Source organism: Crocuta crocuta, unplaced genomic scaffold (genome assembly GCF_008692635.1).
Source record: "Crocuta crocuta isolate KB4526 unplaced genomic scaffold, BGI_CrCroc_1.0 scaffold246, whole genome shotgun sequence".
Taxonomy (NCBI): domain Eukaryota; kingdom Metazoa; phylum Chordata; class Mammalia; order Carnivora; family Hyaenidae; genus Crocuta; species Crocuta crocuta.
The window spans coordinates 1,460,659-1,481,829 of record NW_027531902.1 but is presented as its reverse complement, the minus strand read 5'-3'; the positions used below and the strand labels follow the sequence as shown (position 1 = coordinate 1,481,829).

The 21,171-nt window shown below is 43.1% G+C and overlaps 1 protein-coding gene across 1 annotated transcript in view; it reads right to left on the bottom strand.

The window, feature by feature from the left end:
* The window catches only part of ALK (ALK receptor tyrosine kinase), a 670,565-nt gene that overhangs the window by 476,290 nt on the left and 173,104 nt on the right, over window positions 1-21,171 (bottom strand). Inside the window, exon 2 of the mRNA XM_077774140.1 lies at window positions 193-312. Within this exon, the coding sequence (XP_077630266.1) occupies window positions 193-312 (120 nt within the window). The remainder of the gene's footprint in view (window positions 1-192; window positions 313-21,171) is intronic.

Below are 21,171 nucleotides of genomic sequence, written 5' to 3'. Positions count from 1 at the left end.
TCTCTCTCTCTATCCTAAAAAAAAAAAAAAAAAAAAAAAAAAAAAAAAAAAAAAAAAAAAAAAGAATGCAGCTGTCACTCTGGAGAGGCCAGGTCTGGCTGGAATGTCTGCCAGTGGATACTAAAACTCATAGCTTCCTTAATTATAAGACAGTGATTGTACATCACAAATGACTATAAAAATTATACTTACCATATCGACTACGATGAGACAGGAAAGGGAAGGAATCTTTCATTATCCAGGTCAGATTCCACGCAAAAAGGTCTGGAGGAGGAGAAGGCAGGTTTGTCGGTGACTCCAAGGGGCTGTGACCTGAACATAAAAACAGAGAATACTGACCCGTGTGCTTAAGGTGTGTCTTCTAACTGTCGCTCATATGGCTTATAGGAGAAGTGTGTAAGGGGCTTTCATGTCATCCACTGGAATATCAGGGAACAAAGACTGAGCCACTAGTAGACTGAATTGACCTCAAGTACGACAGTGTACATTTTCTACCAAGGCAGCCAAATCTAAGAAGTCTGAATCTTGTGACCAAACATCTCTGGGAGCCTAACTTGAAGCCAGGCTACTTAATGGCTTGGTCTAATAGCTCTATTCAAAGTCTATTCTGCCTATAAGAATTTGTACAACTTTGTAGAGAACTTCAATTCATCTCATCTAGATAATGCCTCCACTCTATGTTCAGATTTGTTAGTTCAGCTAACGTTGTTTGTTTGGGTTATTATTGCCTTATCAATGAGAGGGTTGGAATCGCACTCAGAAGTTATGAGATTTTGACAATTATGTTATTTTCAGGGACAAAAAAAAAAGCTAGATGATGTGTTTTCCCACAGTCAACAGTCCAGGGAGCCACAAAGGATTAATGTTCTTATTTGCATGAGAGAAAGAAGGGTTGAGAGAAAAGGAGCAAAAGCAGCATTATTCCTTTGCTTAACGGTACCTCGAGTGGGTTTTGTGTAGTGAAAAGTAATTATAATATATCTACAAACCAAATGAACACACGTTACATGCTCTTATGGAATTCTTCCCAGAAAATCCCCAACTCAATCCCTGTTTGCTAATGTTTTATGGCAGGAAAAGCTTCTTCTGTTAAAGAAAAAACAGCTTTTCTGTTCAAGTAGAGAATCAACTCTGTTTCACAGATAGATGTAAGCAAGACTGAGTGAGGGGAAGAGGGAAGGAGGACTAGGGTTTCTTCTGGAGCTTTGATGAGCCAGGCACTTATGCTGGACTCTTAACCCACATAATCCCACATGATATTCATACATGATAATCTCACATTCTCAAGATGACTCTCTGAGATACCCCCATTTTACAGATGCAAGAACTGAGGCTCAGAGGGGCCAATAATGGAATCAAGAGCTGAACCCAGGTTCGTCTAATATCAAAAAGCCATGCTCCACTGTGAGTGAGCTGGTTTGCTACTCAAACACAATTCTTAAGTCTCCTGGAGAGACTTTGTGAAGAGAAAGAGGAGCAAGAAAAGAAAGAGGAACAGGAAGCAGCAACAGAAGGCTTTTTCCAGTCTTTTTTTCACTTTATTGTTTTTTTCCAGATCACCTCCAGAAGCAGTTCCACTGGGCCGTATTCTCTTGCCTCCAACCTCTTGTAAGTATCAAGCTCTCTTCACATGCTTTAAGGAAATTACTGTCCTGGGTGAACATGACAGCCTTTTGTTTCTAGGATCCTTTGCTGTTTTATCTGCTGGTGCTGTACTTAGGTAAAGCTGACCATGGGACCATGTGCCCTTGTAGCTAGAACAGGATGGACATTAATAGTCACCTTCCTGCAAGAAACATCCTTATCTCTGCCTTCCAAAGATTTGAGTTGGAGGTCACCTGGGTGGCTCAGTCGGTTAAGTTTCTGACTCTTAGTCTCAGCTCAAGTCTTGATCTCAGAGTCATGAGTTCAAGCCCTGCATTAGGCTCCATGCTGGGTGTGGAGAGTACTTAAAACAAAACAAAACAAAACAAACAAACCAAAAAACCCCAAGAACACCAAAGATTTGGGTTGAAAGAGCTGCCTCCTGAGTACCTAAAAGGGATTTTTACTTTTCTCCTACGTCTGTTCGAAAGAAAGCAGATCTGAATTGGTTGGTGCCCAGATACATCTTTCTGGTAGCATTTCTACAAATGGCTTGGGGAATGTGCCCTGATAGGGGTTAGGAGCTCTGTTAATAAGTTTCAGAAGGAAGCCATCTCATGTCACACTCATCTCAGCTCTGTTTTATAGATGGGCAATGGGGCTAAGAGGCATCATGCCCCAAAACACAGGTCTACCTGGGGGCAAGACTGAGGTTTATTAGAGGTTTTTTTTTTTTTTTAAATTAATAATATGACTTGAGGGGCGCCTGGGTGGCTTAGTCGGTTAAGTGTCTGACTTTCGCTTAGGTCATGATCTCGCGGTTCGTGGGTTCGAGCCCCGCGTCGGGCTCTGTGCTGACTGCCAGCTCAGAGCCTGGAGCCTGTTTCGGTCTGTGACTCCCTCTCTCTCTGACCCTCCCCTGCTCACGCTGTCTCTCTCTCTCCTAGAAATAAATAAAACATTTAAAAAAAATATATGACTTGAGAACATATGGACCAGACACTATGCTAAGCACTTTAAATGAGTGATTGTATTCACTTGTCACAACGACCTTGTGAATAGTACTATTATTGGTTCTCATTTTACAGCCAGGGAAATTGAGGCAGGAAGAAATTAGATACCTGGACTGTGGCCAAATAGCCAGTAGGCAGAAGACCACAGTCAACAAGCCAGGTTAGCCTGATGCTACAGACTACGCTCCTTCTACCATGGAAGCTCCACAAACCAGGGCAAGGAGTTCTACAGCACTCTATTGGGCTTCAGACCCCCAGAGGGCAATGGCTAAGGCCAGGGGCCACCACAGAGCATGCTCCAGAGCAGAGCAACTGGGTGAGGGGTCTGAGAAGACTGACAACCAAACCCTTGCAATGACTTCCCTATGAATAAAAATTTGCATCTCTATGTATATCAACACAGATCAATTTTTAGTAGTTTTGAAGTGGTAAGAAGATCAAGCCTAGGCAATACTTCCCAGCTTCCAAGTGACGTCAGTTTTCTTAACCACATAGTTTGGTAATGGTACTAACTTCTTCCTGGATGAGAAGCACCAAGTGGATGGCGCAAGACTTCAGGAAGCACTTACAAATCTGTAAGTCCTATTCAGTAGGACATGACTTTTAGACGGATGAAGGCCAGGTTAAATAATGATGGATAAAAAAATATCTGAAATCATTCAAAAGATAGGGCTCTGAGGGCTGAGTCATGGCCCAATAAGGAGCATCACTGTGGGTCATCCCCCACCCAAAAAACTTAGTGTTTTCTATCCAAAATTGCGAATAAATTGTTGGGCATCTTCAAAGATGAATACTGGAGAAGAAGCAGAAATATGTATCCTGCCCTTATAGGAACTCCCAGAATTTCTGCCAGGAGACTGGCTTCATATGGTCCCCAGAGGGAGATAGGTATTGAGTGATTTGCTGCATGTGGGGTCAACCAAAAGGATGGGCCTCCTCACCTGAAAAAGTAAAGACCAAGAAAAACACAGCCCACCTTAAACCAAGTTGTTTGTCAAAATCTGAAGCACAGAGGTAGACATGAATTCTAGTCAAAATTCACAGAATATACACCAATTTATAATATACAGAATAAAGTACTTTTGCATCTAACCAGTGCAGGGAAGAGGTTCTCTTTCCTTCACACCTCCTATTCCCCCATCCTCACCCTTGGTTGGGAAAGGGGCGGGTTCCAGCATAGAGAAGCACGGACACCATAAGAAGCAATCCGTTTAAACAAGAGAATCGCTTCATTTTTTGGTGTTTACATCTCAAAATGCAAGGATCCAGGGTGAAATGGGCCTCACCAGCACATATGTTTGGTGGGAACGTGTGAAATAGGACCTTCTGGCTCAAGAAGAGTGTATCTTAGACCACAGGAAGAGGACTGGAGAGGAAAGGAGAGGGGAAAACAGGTGCAAGAAGCTACCAGGTGCCCAAGTGAGGCTGGCCAGTGAAGGCCGAGACCACCTGAGGAGCGAAAAGCACACAAATGCACTCTGGACTGAGAGCATTTCTGGTTGGCTACAGATAAGATTGTTTTAGGGTTGTGGTGTTTTTGTTTCTGTTCTTGTTTTTGTTTTTGTTTTGTTTCTGATGGTATCCTGAGCCCTTTCCAGGCATTGCAGGGTATTTGGTCAGAGAGAAACCCCCTAACCTGTCCAGGATACTCTGTCCACCATGGATTCTAGGTCCATCACTGCAACAACCCCTCTGCCTCTTTCCTCCTTCACAGTCGTCATGAGCAGCTGAGTGTGAAGGGGGGGGGAGGGGAGAAGAGGGAGGGGAGGAACACACCATAATGCTGACACGCCTCACTTTGAGTGTAGGATAACAAACCTCAAGAGGACCTTCAGTTCTGCCCAGGAATCCTACTGTCTTCCCTGACAAGCTCAATGCACCCTCCCTCCCTCCAGTACCACTGCCCCCAGCTTCCTCGTACCCCTCAAATCTCCAATCCCCCCACTCTGCCACATTCTCACAGAGTGGTCTTATTTCTCATTTCACTGGGAAAAGAGAGCAAATCTACCAATTTACAGGTATCAGTTCCTGTATACACTACATTCCCTCCTGATACAATGGATCCACTGTCTACACTCGTAAGCCGTGGCAACCTTCCCACTTAGGTGTTCATCGTATCTCTCCTCCAAGAATCTGCTGCTGCAATGGTCCCCCTTTCTCCTGATTTCAACAATTTCCCCCTCTACAAAGTCAGTCTCATCCGTAGCAAACGTGGAGCATCTTTAAAGAAAAAAGTAAGACCTTTCTTGACCACCAGTCTTCTTCAGCCATTGTTCCCCTACTCTGCTCTCCCTTACAGCTAAATCTCTTAAAAGATTTGTCTGTGCTCCTGACTCCACATTGTCCTTTCCCCTTTTCTCTTTAACTTAATAAAATCAAAATTGTCTTCACTATCCCAGGTCAAGGTCACTGGCAACCCAAGTTGCTGATACAATGAACAGTCTTGGTCCTTCTCCTACTATGCCTCCCAGCAGCATGTGAGCCCTCTGACCTCTCCCTACTTCTTGAATTCCTCATATCCTGGGGACCACGTGGTCCTTGGCAGCCACAGTCCTCACCTCCTATTCTGGTGGCAGATCCTCTTTACTGTTCTTTGCCAGATCTTCCCCATTTTACAGGCTGTACAAAACAGAACAAAACAAAATGCCCCCACACAACCATTTTCAACTTTCCAGTAGCAAATGCCTATGAGATTTCATGGCTGAATATTAAATTTCATCACAGTGGTTTTAATCAGCTGACAGTGATCAATGACCATGAATTTCAAGTGACCTCAAGACACTAGACACTTCCTGGACCTCACTAAAGACTCCTGACCAATGAATAAGGATCTGTTTTAAGCAACCACATAAAGACTTATAAACTCATTCTCTCCTAACCAAAGTGCTGATTTTCAATTAGGACCTAGCATCACCACCATGGAATCCTGTTCCTAAAGCCTTAAAAACTGATTTTTCTTCCTTAGAGAACAACTTAGTGAATTTCTCCTTGCCTGACATGTAAATAAGCTCAGGTTTTGTTTTTGGTTTTGGTTTTTTTTTTTTTAACTCTAGTGGGCAGGGGATAGTATTATTTTATTATTTAACAGTTGTGAAAGTTGGGGGACTTCCTCTTCTCCATCTAAACTCACTCACAAAGTGATCTCACACAGTTTCATACCTTTAAATACCACCTACGTACCAATGCTACGAAATTTGTATCTTCTGGCCCAACTTCCCTAAAGAGCAGAATATATATGCAACTGCCAGTTTGAAATCTCCACTTTATTACCTGGTAAGTAACTCAAACTTAACATGTGCAAAACTAGGGGCACCTGGCTCAGTTGGTTAAGCGTAAGACTCTTGATTTTGCCTCAAGTCATGATGTCATGGTTCGTGGAATTGAGCCCCACATCAGTCTCTGTGCTGACACATGGAGCCTGCTTGGGATTCTGCTTCTCTCCTTCTCTCTGTGTTCCTCCCCTGCTTGTGCATTCTCTCTCTCTCTCTCTCTCTCTCTCTCTCTCTCTCACACACACACACACACACACACACGCATGCATGCACTCAAAAATATATGAACTTAAAAAAAAAAAAAACCCGAAAAACTAAACACTTGATGGCCCTCCACTTAAACCCAGGTGTTCCCAATTTCAGAAAGTGATGACAAAAGTCTTCTGGTTGGTTGGGCCAAAACCAGGAGGCATCCTTGACTTCCTTCTTCCCCCTCCCTCCCCACAGCAATTCATCAACAACTCTTGCTGGCTCTACCTGAATTTTACCCTTCCATTTCTCTCCCATTGCTTCTCACCTGGATTACTGCTATACATGCCGAGCAGGCCTCCTGCTTCCACTACTATTCACTTTGAGGCAACTTTCCACAGAATAGTTTGACTGTCCTTCAGCCCTGCAATGGTTTTCACATTTCTTGCCATGCCTAGCCCTTAATGGCCCTGTGTGATATAGTCCCTGGTTGTCTCTCAGACTAATTTCCAGCCATTTTTCCCTAGCCTGTGGAGCTCCAGTTCTACAGGCTTCTTTGTTATCTCTCAAACTTACCAAGCAAACTCCTACCACAGGGCCTTTGCACTGGTGTTTCCCTCAGCCCAGGAAGCTCCTCTTTCCCAAAGGCACACAATCATTTCCTCTCTCCATCCAGGTCTCTGCCTAAATGTCACCTCCTCAGAAAGATCTTCCTGTTCATCCTGCCAGAAACAGCACTTCTCTGTAAACCACTCTCTATCCGCTTCATGTGCATTTATTATTTCCTACATTTACATTCACATGTTTATTGTGTATCTTCTACATTGGTCACTGATACATCCCCATGCCTACTATATAGTAAGCATTCAATAAATTGTCAAATGCATGAAACTAGAACCCTCGAGGAAATTATTAACTCCGGCACTTATTAGATGTTGGACTTCATGCTAATCACATACTCTGTGAAACCTCAATGCTCCAAAAATGATAAGATCAAGAATAATGTATGTTGTACTAACCCTCAGGGTTTTGTAAGGGCCAGATGAGCTAACGTGTGCATGATCTACTCTTTAAATATCGGCTATGCTGTTCTTGAAGTTTTATGCTCCTACCTCTGCTTCAGAATCCAGAATGAAGGGGAGTCCTGGTTCCTTTCATGTGTCCAGGGATCTCAGATACAAGGTCCAAAAATTAAAAGTGCTCCCAAGAGCTGTTTCTGTACTATTCACCAGTTAATTATTAACTCTGCCAACTGTCCATAATCTCTAATACCCCAGTTTCAGTCAATTGCCAATATCTTCATTTCCAGTCTTTATTTTATACGGTCTCACTGTGTGTCCATTTATTTCTAAGCCAATGTACATTATATAGTAAATATGTCATACTTGCCTCCGTGTAAATAACAAAGAGCTATTTGTGTGTGATGGTTATTTACATAAATGCCCTGGGTTCACTAGCAAGCATGTTTTACAAACCTACATCAATAAAATGTAAAAATGCTTCTATTCTGAACACTCCTTGGAACTGTTCTGCCTCGCCTCATACACATTTTACTTATTTGTTTTCCTTCCGACAATAAAACAATCAGTGACAGCCTGCTAGTTTTCCTCCCTTATTTGAAAACACACTTAATAATGCATTCCTTTACAATGATTTTGTGTCACACAAAGCAAAGCTTAATGTAGTCAAATAAATAGTGGTCCTAACGTCAAATGGTGGTGGTGAGCAGGAGTAGCTAGGCCAGGCCCCGGGCTGGGCCTCCCTGACTGGAGCCGAGGGAATGGTTTTCCTATTCAGAGGGCTGAGCCCACATCTGCTCAGCCACAGACACCTTCCCAGTGAATTCACACAACTCCTAGAGTCAGCGGTGAGGCTGAAGTTTTAACAGGCAGTTCTGAAAAACAGAGACACGATTTTCAGAGAAAAGAGAGAGATGTGCAGATGTGTCCTTTGTCCTAAACAAGCAGACCTCCCACACCTTTGCTAGGACTGCAAAATGAGGGGGTTGAATCTGCTGCTCACGAAGGCCCTCTCCAGTTCACACACAGTTGATTCTCCATACTTTGCTTTCACAGCTCCTTCCAGCTGGCTCATTCAGAGAGGGGCTATTAGTGTCAGGGGCGGAATGTGAATGGAGCTAAACGGCCCCCACTCCACCTCTCCTTTCTCCAAGCCCTCTTCCCACTCTGCCAGGAAGGTTTGTGCTCTTTCTTTGCAGCTCAAGTCCTAAAGCAAAAATTATCTCTCATTATATTCTCTTGTACTGTTGAAAGTCATAGTTTCAACACATGTGTTTTGTCTCTCCCCAACCCCAGAAGGATTCGTGTATAGCTGCTGAGTTCATTCAGCGGTGAACCACGTCTGTCAGTCAGAAGAAGCAGGCATTAAGGAATATTGAGGGAATCCAAAGGAAATCATTAGCCCTAGAGGAGATGGTTACCTGCAGGGTATACTAGACCCACACCAGAAAGGGCATCACAAAGAGGTTTCTGCAAAAATGACTAAACCATGTAAAGCTGAAGTCTCATGCTTCCGCCTCTACTTGTTCTTAGCCTTATTTCCCACTCAGAATCCTTTTGCATTCTATGCTCTCTAGTACACGTGTCTTCAAACTTTTGCATAAACTGATCTCTGCCTAGAACATCTTTCCTCAACCACTGCTTTCCTAAACCCTGCCTTTCCTTAAAGGTCCCAACCAAATCCCTCTCCTAGGTTCCCCATCCTTTCTGAGCTTGAGGCCCATCAAAGCAGTTGAGCTGGAATTCAGAACAGACCAACACAAAAATCAACTGGGCCTTCCTTCCTCCTTGACCATCAAGACTTGCTGCTACTCAGGATGGTGGTGTTTAGGCTGCTTATCAAATGCTGTTCAAACTACCTTGGTCATTCATGACAAAAGAGGATAATAGTATGTTATAGTCACTCACAGATCTCAAACTCACAGATTTAGAAGAAATTAGAGAAAAATTCTCATAGGGCTCTTGTTTCTTCCCATGGAAGACATTCTTCCTAGGGTCAAGGTCAGGGACAAATCAGGGGCATAAACCCCAGGTAGCTCCCAATCAGCTGGGATACCATGTAGGCCACCAGTGACTCATAATTCATGGCCAAAGCCAGATAAGGAAGGTATTGTGACATCTGATGCTGCCCCTTCAGAATTTGTGTTCTCAGCTGCTACATTTTGACCTATCTATAGATGACCTCAGTGTCCCAAGCAAGTGGTCTGTGACTGGACTGTGAGATCTTCAGGGCCTTCTCTTGTCCTGCAATCCCTGTTCCAGGTACACTTAGTCACTGGACCTACTTACCTATCTAGGGTGGACTCACTGCTCACTGGCTTTCAGTAGCAGAGAAGACTAACTAGCATTTATACTAATCCACAAGAGCAACACATGGGGTATTATTCTCCAGGTGGTCTGATTCTTCACACACACACACGAACACAAACTGACAAGGCAACATGACGCTTTGTTCTGGGTCCATTTCTGTGGGTTTCTTGCACTCTACTCTTTAAGAAATTTACTGCACTGTGATCTCAAAGCATATTTTCTTCCTCCAAAATACATTGAGTAGAATAATAATCAAAAGAAAGACTTTAGACTGCCACTAGGACTTTCATCTTGTGATCTCAGACAGCTTTACCAGACACTAAATAATTAATGTACTGCAAGTGACACAAAGACCAGGAAGCCTAGAAAACCAAGGCCATCAATGAAAGACTTTGTGGAATGATGGAGTGCCTGTAGTGACAACCATCCACCAGTGGACCCAGTAGTTTCTGGCTAAGTTGAACTAGAAGCTACAAAATATCCAGCAACAATGGGCTTTTCTCTTGATGTGATGTTTCAAGATAGGAAAGGATAGTTTCCAGACTAACATCTGGAGAGGGCATGGCCCACTTTCACAAGAAGAGGTGAGTTCCAGCCAAGAAGAGTGGATATTACAATCACCATGGTTTCTGATTCACTGATGCCTTTGGGAGTCATTCATCTTGTAATCCTGACAATAGTCCTGTTAGTTAACCCCTTTTACAGATGAGAAGATTCAGAACCAGAAAACATAACTGTCCTGTGCAAGGTCACATAGTTAGTATCAGGACAAAACACATGAGTGAGGACCCCTGATACATGCACTAACCAGAAATGCCACTCTTCAACACAGACCTCCTGGAGATGATGATGACTGCCTTGGAGAACAGCAGCATCAAGTTAAACACAGGAGAGAGGCTGATCAGATCGCAGATGCCTGCAGCATTCTCCTGAGGATGACAGATTCCCTTCAGGTCAACCAGGAAGGTGACCTAGAAACACACACCTTCAGTCAGGGCAGCCAGCTCTCCAGGGCCTCAAGCTGAACCTGCACTGTTTCCATGGAAACTACCACCAGGTCTGATGCTTGGCCCTTGAGATGGGCCTTGGCTGGTACAGGGAAAGGATGCTTGAGATAGGAGGAGAGGGGCAGCACACTTTCTGCTAACTTCTAGTCCTTTCAATTTCTCTTTATCTACTTGTCACCTTCTTATTTCAGGAAAGAGTCTATCCTCTAGGAAACCACACTTCAAATACCATTTCTCAAACAAAGACCTCTCACCCATGGCTGGACTCATTTCCAGAGAATGGAAGCAGAATGCCTGTACAGCCTGGTGTTCTAAATAGAGACCCAGGTTCCTGGGAACAGCGATGTTACTGTGCGACCTTGGGTAAGCTACTTAACCTTTTTGAAGCTTTGTTTCGCTGCATATAAAACAGAACTCATCATGCTTTTCCATCCAACTTTAGGGACGCTCTGAGAATTAATGAGACAGTATATACAAAGCCCTCAGGCTCTTTTGAAGAAAGATACACTAGAAATCCTTGGGCTGTTACCAAGGGGCATTGTCATGATGATGCATTTTAAAACATTCTTCACCTGCATTACTAAAATAAACTCAGCTTGTATTAAAATAGACAGGCCAATAGCCTAATTTGCTTCTCCCTGTTTGGAGGCTGCTCTTCTTCCTTTTTGCTTCCATTCATCTTGCACTGTGAAGAGCTATGGTCAGTGTTACCCTTGACCCCTATGCAGAAACCCAGGGTGTGAGTTGGGAAGGGCTCTAAAGACCATTTGTCTACATCCTCCTATAACATACATGGGGAAGCTGAAACAGGAAGAGCCAATGCTTTACCCAGGGTCATCTCACTAGTGAAAAGTCAAGAATCTGATCTTTTGACCCTTCATTCTGTGCCTCATCCAACCACAGAAGAAGCTAATAAAGAATGAAGGAGGGGAAAAGAAGTAGGGGAACATGTATTTTTGCTCTTTAAACCTTCAAACTATTGTTCTGTACAGTACTATGGGATGAAAAAAAAAACTAAGGAAAAAACCAATACTTCGCAAATGTGCCTATTAAGCATGCTAGCCCCATGCTGGGTGCTGTACAACCATTGTCCCATGTAAATTGTACAATTTTCTGAATGGGGGATTATTATCCCTATTTCCAATGAGGGACCTGACACTCACAGAAGTTAAATAACTTGCCCAAGGTCCTCGAGTGAAAAAGAATGGAACTAAGATTAATTCAATAAATGAATATTTATTGAGCATTTCCTATGTGACAAACTCTGCCCTTGGCTGATATGATGCTTTAGTGAGCAGAATTAGACATTACCCTCTTAGAGCTCACAGGCTGAGGAGCTTAGAGTAAGGTAGGGTAGTAGACAGCAGGCCCCACCTCACAAATCCTTGCAATGTCTCAACATTGTTATGTGTTATGAAGGAGAGACACATGCCCCTATAAAAAGTATAAAAGAGAGGCTAGATTACAGCCTTCAAGCAGAGAAGGATTGCCTGAGAAATTGATGCTTGACCTGGGGCCCTAAAATGTATGAGCAGAGTTAACCAGTTAAAGGGAGTGGGACAGGGAGGGAGGGCACACAGGGAAGGGGTCTCCTGGAGCCCAAGTCAGTCTCAGTCCAGAGGACCTGCTCCTTATTCGTCACCAAGATGGGGTGAGGTGTTACTCAGGACCCCTGCCATGGGACCAGCCAGTAATGCCACAGTCCAACTCAGAACCTATTGGTTGCCCTGGAGAACAGTGACATTGAGTTGCACACAGAAGAGAGATTGATCAGATCGTGGATTCCTGCAGCATTCTCTTAAACAAAAGCAAGGCTTTCTTCAGGTCAACCAGGAAGGTCACCTAGAAACATATACTTTCAGTCAGGCCTGCTGGCTTTCCATGGCCTGAAGCCCAGCGAGCACTGTTTCCATGGAGACCACCACCAGCCTGATGCCTTCCCCATAGATAGGGCCTTGGCCTGACCAGGGGAAGGATACATAGGGTGCAATTTGTTGGAGGCCTAGCAATCTGAGGAGGAAACCCCAGGGGAATAGACCTGCAGAATTTAAGCACACAGTTATACACCAAGGGGAAAGGCTGGGTTCTGGTGTCTGGATTCCAGGCCTTGTCCCTCCAGGAAGCTTGGCTCATGGGCTTGAGTATCATAGATAAGGCAGAAGGATGACTAATAGGACAGGGTAGTCCTACCAATGCAGCCATTCTGTGGCAGTCCAGTGCCTTCCTGGCTGACCTGAAGGAAGCCTTGCCTTCCGTTAGGAGAATGCTGCAGGAATCCACGATCTGATCAATCTCTCTTCTGTGTGCAACTCAATGTCCCTGTTCTCCAGGGCAGTCAACATCACTGCCAAGAGGTTCTGAGTTGGACTGTGGCATTGCTGGTTGGTCCCCACGGCAGAGGTCCTCAGTAACACCTCACCCCTCCTGGTGGTGAATAAGGTAAAGGTCCTCTGGACTGAGACAGACTTGGGCTCCAGGAGACCCCTTCCCTGTGTGCCCTCCCTCCCTGTCCCACTCCCTTTAACTGGTTAACTCTGCTCATCCACTTTAGGGCCCCAGCTGAGGCATCAATTTCTCAGGCAATTCTACCCTGGCCTTGAGGATGAAGTCAAATGAAGACACATCAGGTTGTTACAGGTCTGAAAACTAAAGTGCCTTCTGGAAAAGTGAAGGGATGAAACTGCCCCTGGAACACTTGCCGCCATCTAGCTCTTGATGATAAATCCGTATTCGCTTTCCCCTCACCAAGGCCCAGGCCACTCAACCAAAGCCTTTTTTTCTCACCACCATATTTTACTTTGTTTTAAATATTAGTTGAAAAGGGAAGGGAGGGGGGCAGCAGGAAGAGAAAGAAAAGAAGAGGGAAGAAGGTGAGGGAAGAGATGGTAAAGAGACTAACAATGAGGAGTGAGCAGAAACAGAGAAGAGTGCAGAGGAAGAAGGGAAATCATCTGGTATTTTTCACCATTTGGAAGTTACTGAGAGAAAGTTATTCAAAGTACCACTGTAAAAAGGCCATAAAACACCTTGGGGAAAACATGAAAGTCATGCCGCCACCATACAGATGAGCAACCTGGAATTAGCTGCCAGAGAAATGTCTGAAAAGAGGAAATTCAATGGCCCACACGGCTGCCTCTACCCCCTCCCTCCTGGTTTCCACCCCCTCCAAACCGCCTGGCTCTGAAGACAGAGGCAGTAATTTGGAGCCAGCAAGTGTGAAGGAATGTCGGAGCTGCTATTTGCCTTCATGAAGCACATCTTGAGTGCATCTATTAGAAATATATTTTAAAATACATTTTCAGTTTCACTATAGAAAATCTGAAAAACTCAGGAACTTCTAAAGAAGAAAATAAGTACAACTCCTACCTCCAGCACCCAAAAAACCAGTGTTGACATTTTATGGTATGTGGTTCTGTGACTTGGTTTTCACACTTACAGCATTTGGCTTAAGGTCTGTTGAGAAGGGCAGGAGAGATTTTCTCTCCACCCATGAGATCTCTGCAGGGCTAAGAAAAGTCATTCTCCAGAACCACCTGGGGAAGGGGGTGGGGGGTCAGAGAGCGAAACCAGACAGCTAACAACTTGGAGCACAAATGCTAAAACCATGGAAACATGAGATGCTCTAAGCCCACGGCAAAGTCAACACAGGCTCACAGGGAGCAAAGGCTAGTATTTATCAGGAGGGAGAGGCCTTGGCCTGGGCAGACTTGAGAGAAGCTGGGACATAAATGCAGAGAGACCATGGGAGGAAGATACACTGCGTGTACCCTCAGCATCACTGGGCAGAGGGGCAAAGAACTTCTGCTCTGGCAGATCCTTTAAAGAAGTCACAAGAACCAAAGACTATAGAAAATGTGTTATGTCAGGGGCACCTGGGGGGCTCTGTTGGTTAAGTATCTGACTTCGGCTTATGTCATGAACTCACAGTTAGTGAGTTCGAGCCCTGTGTCAGGGTCTGCACTGAACACTTTGAGTTCTGTGTCTCCCTCTCTGCCCCTCCGCACCTCTCTCTCCCTCTCTCAAAAGTAAATAAACATTTTAAAAAATTAGAAAATATGTATGTCAGTGCTTGAACGTAAATAAAAGATACAGTACGTTGATTTCATGACTTGGGAGAGATTTTAAAATAAGTGGAATTTGAAAAAATAAGTGGAATTCTATCTTAATCTCAAAGGGACAGCCAATGAGGGTAAACTGGAGACAGAGTCCTACCTCTCTGTAACCAGTGATGCACTCAACAAATGTATGGCAGCTCTTACCACCCTTTTATATGCATTCAAGCCTTTGATCTTCACAATGGTCTTGTAAGATAATTTTAAAAATCCCAATTTACAGAGGAGGAAAATGAAAATCCAAATTCGTTGAGTCAATGCTTCCTAACCTTTTTACATATCATGACACACAGAGAAACTGATATTTATATGGTCCACTGGGGTACACAGGACACAGGCAAGTGGTCCAAGGGCTTCAGCCACTCCTACTCTGACTCAGCCTCCCTGAGTCCTGAGGGGTCAACAGCTTGGTATCTCTGTACAACTGTTGGCTATTTGCAGTACACCCATGCCCATGGCACTGCTGGAGTAAGGAGCTCTGGGCCAAGAGATGTGGCCAGAGCCACAATGTAAGAAGCAAGAGAGAATGCCATCACTCTGCATCTTGTCCCAAGGACATCTCAAAGCAGCAACAGAGATGTTAGCCACCAAAGAGTCCTGAGACTTAATCTGCGGCAGTCAGGAAAGAGCATATATATTCAACACTGTGTCATCACCACACAAAGCAGGTGATTCCAATGAATAAGGGTCTTGAAGTTGGATCTGATGGAGCCATAGAAAGTTCCATTCAAGCATTTATAACTGCTGAGGTGCTTCCAAAAAAAAATGGGAGGTAAACTCAGCTCCTTTCTCCACCTTGGGAAATTCAGAAAATAATTTCACGGGATGGTTACTGAATGGCCAAAAAGTAATGATTACAAATGACTGAGTTAACTGCTGTACGTGGCCTCATCTGTCATCATTGCAGCGTCTTATCAGGAGTCTCATCAGGATTAGTGGCTCATCATGACGGATGGTTTTTGCCAACCAAGACGGCTGGGCTCCATCCTGGGCCCCTTCAATCATAGTGGCAGGAGGATCCTTCTAAGGTTTGAGCACAAACTCTGAGAAATTGCTTTCGCCAATGACTCCAGGAGTGCCTTCCAAGATAATGGACTCTTTCTGCAAGTGATAGTCTATCTCTCCCAAACTTTCCAAATCTTGTCACTGGGGAGCTTGAGCAACATCAGGACATGATGGCTGCCAGGATCAGGTATATGAGGAAACTAAACCTAGCCTGCTGACTAAAAGGGTATATTCAGTACAAGTGGTTTACATTCAGGCAGCATCTACACAATATAAAACCCCTTGATGTAAAGTGAAAACATTTCCTTACTTTCCTGAATATCTCCAAATGCTAACCAAAGGTTTCCATTCATGTTGGGATAATGTGTGTGCCCTGTATCAGTCTAGCTCAAGAGAAGCAGTTAGGACTGAGCATTAGAAATATTTGGAGGAGGTGAATGAAACATGAGCTAATTGGATACTACTACTTATATTGCTTATAACTGTGTATAGAGTGAGCCTTACTTCTAGAGAGGTTCTTGCAATGACCAGAAAAGGGGTTGTAGGAAGGTGAACTCAATTCCCTGCTAATTGTTCACACTCACTAACAGATCATCAGTGGGTGGGGAAGAGAGACATCACTCCCATCCACTCCAGGCCTTGCACCCAAGATAAACCTTCCTCCCTCCTCTCTCTCTTTTTTTTTTTTTTTTTTTTTTTTTTTTTTGGTATACAATGCATCCAGAGACTTCTGGAATACCCACATCCATTGTACTGCTGAGGCATATCATTACTTCTGTAAAATGCACTGCCACAATAGGTAGAAAACAACAAATCTTTCACTAACTGACTTAAGACCACACCCAGCCTAATAGTGTGAGACTTTAAAATTCCTATCAGCAAAGCGAACATTTATTACATATCATGGAATTTGGAATCACCTGCAAGTCGTGGAAACTGTGACTATTAAATCTGCCACTACTGAGAAGTTGCTGCAGTCAGAATATTAAAGTTAAAGAAATACAACCAGATACAAAAGTTACTTTTCCAGGTATAGTGGGGTCCTCTTGGGGTGGGATACTCAGGCTCCAGACTCTGAAACAGGGAGAGGGGAGGAAAGAACTGTTATCACACACGTGGGAAGATCCATTTGTGGCTTCCCCACTCCCCACATTTGTAGATCTACGCAGTTTTCCTGTCCAAGGTAAGGAGCAATTATATCCACAATAGGTTTGACTCACCCTTGAGATAAAACGGCTTGAGGAAGGCACATTTGTAGGTTGCTAATTGTTAGGGAGACCCCAAAGATTAAAAGCATTGAGATCCTTTCTCTCTGGAGTGGATATAAGTGGAGCAGCTATAAGACCAACAGAGAGAAGCTCTAGAATGTTATGCAGTCTGCTGGCAAGAGCAAGGAAGCTAGAAGTGAGGTGAAGGCAATCCATTCCCAGAGCAAACAGGAGAGTGTGACACCAAAGAGAAAAACACACATTGAGCTCATGGGGCCCCTGTCCTGCCAGGGGAGCACCAAGGAAGAGTAAGCTAGCTGGGCTTCTTGGACCTTGAGAGCTTGTTTGGAGGTTCTAGCAGGGGAGCGCAGCTACTCATATACCCTTGACCAAAGAATGGTCCTCCTCTATCTGAGAAGGTCATCCTCTTTGACCGAGCACGCAGCTTCGGGAGGGACACACGTGGAGCAGTGAGGGAGGAAGGGGACACCCACCTAGCCAGCCAGATCAGCCAAATCAACCCTGGTGATCAATGGGGTGACAGATGTCGCAGCCAGATCACCCTCACATCCTAGCCGGGCTTCTTGGAAGTCATGAAGGAGTTACAAGTTACAAGCAGGATCAGGGAAGAGAAAATCCAATGTCACTCCAGCAGAATGAAATGGCAGCCAGAGCTTCCTCCTGTTTGAGTTACCCTTGCTATAGAGACATGTGGTAGGAGATGAGAGTTTATAAAAGGGGCTGTACACTACATTAGGAAGAGGAGGCCAGATGGGAAACCCCAGATGGTGCCCTATCATCTTGGAATTTAGATCCTAGGCTTAGACATCAGGCTGACCTGAAATCAACTCACATCTCCTATACCTACTACCACCAGGGTGACCTCAGCCATGCTATTCAACTCCTCTAAGCTCTGCTTTCCTTGTCTGTGATGTGAGGACAGTAATAGAATCAATGTTATGTGCTTGCCTTGATGATGCCGTGCGAGAAAGCTTCTGAACCACTTGGCACAATGCCTAGCATACAGGATGTGTTCGGCAAATGTTATTTATATCACCATAAATAATAATCTATTATCATTATAATAAATACAGGAAATGCTGGACAAAATTTGGGCCCAGCCATGAAGAAGTCCGAGTTTTGAAATTTCAGGGAAGTCTGTATGATCTCTATGAGGGAGAATGAGAGTTTTATGGGCAGCAGAAAAGATCTGAAATCCAGACACAGCCTCAGGGGTGGTTGTTTGCAGGGCTGGGTAGGCAATGACAAGAGGAGATGAAGCAGCTGCCTTAGGAAGATGAGTGGGAGCTTGGGCAGGCAGATCCTGGCAGACCACTGGCTAGTATCAGAGAGGCCAGCAGTAGAGGCCTGAACTTTGAGTCTTTAGGCTTACAAAGGTGGAGAGTGCCAGATATGCTGTCAGTCTGGGACCCAGTAAAGTATAAATTAGATTGCCAAGGCAAGAACTCAGGAACAAGGTAAACATCCAGTTAGGATGGAAACATGGAAAACAAGCAGAGAAACAGGATGCAGATATGATGCTGGGCCAGATGTCAGCCTCCTCCTGACCCTGTCCTGGACTCCTTGACTGAATGAGTAATGTCTTTCTATTTAATGCTGTTTGTATTCACTCCCCTCACCCACATTTGAGCCCAGACAGAAGGTGCTGCAGACAATCTCTACCACCTCCTGGAAGCTCTGAGCAAATCATGGAGATGTGACATCGTGTCAGAGATAGAAGATTGGCAAATGTTTTCAGATTATTTTTAATAGGAAAAAGGAATGGAGTTCAGGAACATAATTAAACTTGTAAGTTTAATAATGCTCTCTGGCATGATTCTAAAATGGATAGTTAAGCAGATGGCTTAGAAACCGTTAGAAATATATACTGATCATAGGGAGACAAAACTAGTTTAATAGGGATATGATCAGACAAAGAGTAATATACTTAATATAAAAAAAAAGCAACATAGTCACCTTCCCACACCAAAAAGGAAAATAAGTACAAAACAAAGATCCCTATAAAATAAATAGATCCTGATCTCACTCTTCCCTCACTATACCCTCCCACACATACTCACATGAAGAAATACAAATGGCTAACCCATATTTGCCAGAGTTCAACTCTAACAGTATTCAAAGGGAAGCAAAGTAAAATACCAAAATGTTACCTTTCACTTATTGAATTAGAATATATTTTAAAATAATTTTAGTAATGTGGTATAAATTCATTTAAACTAATTTAAATAAATGTTATATGTATGTGATGAATTACTGAATTCTACTACTAAAACCAGTATTACACTATATGTTAACTAACTAGAATTTAAATAAAAATTTGAGGCAAAAAATAAAATAAAATAAAATAAAACAAATGTTAAAATGACCATGCTCAACAATGATAAGGGGCAATGAGATAATCTCATACATCTCTGGTAGGAGTATAAATTATAAATTTAATTTTTATTTGTCACAATAATGTTATAGTGGCCAACAATGAGATCTTACTATGTGTAAAACCCTATAAACATGCATCATCTTATTTATCACAATAATCCTATGATATCATTGATATCATTTTGCATATGAAGAATTGAAGAGGATTAGAGTTTCAAATGCCCCCGAGATTCTGACGGTCACGTCACCTGGTAGAGGAAGAATGAGTAGGGAGAGGATGAGAGATGAAAATGTCCCATAGGTGATTCCGGTTTGGGCTAAACTATGTCTTTGCTGAGAATAACAACATTGCACTATACTCTAAGTGTAGATAAGCAATTTTGGTAATATTTAGAATCTTAAGAGTGTGCACACCACTCACTTTGATTCTAGTCTAAGAAAATATTCTGTTATAAAAAATGTTTGCTGGAGTGTGTAGGTGGCTTAATCAGTTAAGTGTCTGACTCTTGATTTCAGCTCAGGTCACAATCTCATGAACCTCATGATCTCACGGATTCGTGAGATTGAGCCCCACATTGGGCTCTGTGCTGATAGCATAGAGCCTGCTTGGGATTCTCTCTCTGCCCCTCCCCACTCGTGCTCACATTCTCTCCCTTTCAAAATAAATAAACATTTTTTTAAAAAAGGAAAAAAATGTGAACAACTATATTCTACAGCAATTTTATAACAGAAAGTGCTATCTCAATTAGAAACAGATTATCTAGCATTTGGTGGAATGATTAAGAAAATAGTTGGGTTGCATGGGTAGCTCAGTCAGTTAAGTGTCCAACTCTTGGTTTAGGCCCAGGTCATGATCTCAAAGTTGATGGGATCTAGTCCAGTGTCTGGCTCTGCGCTCACAGAGTGGAGCTTGCTTAGGATTTCCTGTCTCCCTCTCTCTCTGTCTCTCCCCTGCTCTCTCTCTCTCAAATATAAATAAAATAAACATCTTCTTAAAAAAGAAAGAAAATAGTAAAAGTAGTCATGGTAATAATAATAACTTTTATTGCTTGCTCATTATGTGCCAAGTACTAGTTTAAACTTTACTTGAATGCCTATGTATTCCTTATAGAAATCTTTTTTTTAAAATGTTTTATTTATTTTTGAGATAGAGATAGAGACAGCATGAGCAGGGGAGGGTCAGAGAGAGAGGGAGACACAGAATCCAAAACAGGCTCCAGGCTCTGAGCTATTCCTCAGTACAGAGCCTGACACGGGGCTTGAACCCACGAACCATGAGATCATGACCTGAGCTGAAGTCGGACGCTTAACCGACTGAGCCACCCAGGCGTCCCTGTATTCCTTATAGAAATCTTAATGTTTATTTATTTTTGAGAGAGAGAGAGAGAGGAAGGGGCCAAGGGAGAGAGGGAGAGAGGGAGATAGAATCCAAAGCAGGACCCAGGCTCTGAGCTGTCAGTGCAGACCCTGATATGGGGCTCGTACCCACAGGCCATGAGATCATGACCTGAGCCCAAGTCAGATGCTCAACCGGCTAAGCCACCCAGATGCCCCTCTTCATAGAAATCTTAAAAAATAGTGATTATAATTATCCTGTTTTGTTCGAGTAAGGAAACTGAGCCACATAAAAGTTAAGTAACTTGCCAGAAATCACAAACTGACCCATGGTAGCATCAGGACTAGAACTCATACAATCTTACGCCAGAGTATTTACTATTAATCATTAAAATCTATATATTTAATTGATTTCCATGATAGAATATTATGGAACCATTAGAGGTAATGTTTTCAAAGAGTTTTTCATAACATGAGGAAATATTTACATTATATGCTTGATAAATTGCATATATAGTATCATTTCAGCTATGTAAAAAATATACAAAGAAAATGCCTGGAAGGAAAACACCAATTAACAATAATTGTCTTTGAATGCTCCAGTCATGAGTCATTTATTTTCTTCTTTACACTTTTCTGAATTTTTCTAATTTACTAAAATAAACATGTGCTTTTTTTTTTTTCTAATTCAGGGTGGAAAAAAGGGAAATCCTACCCAAG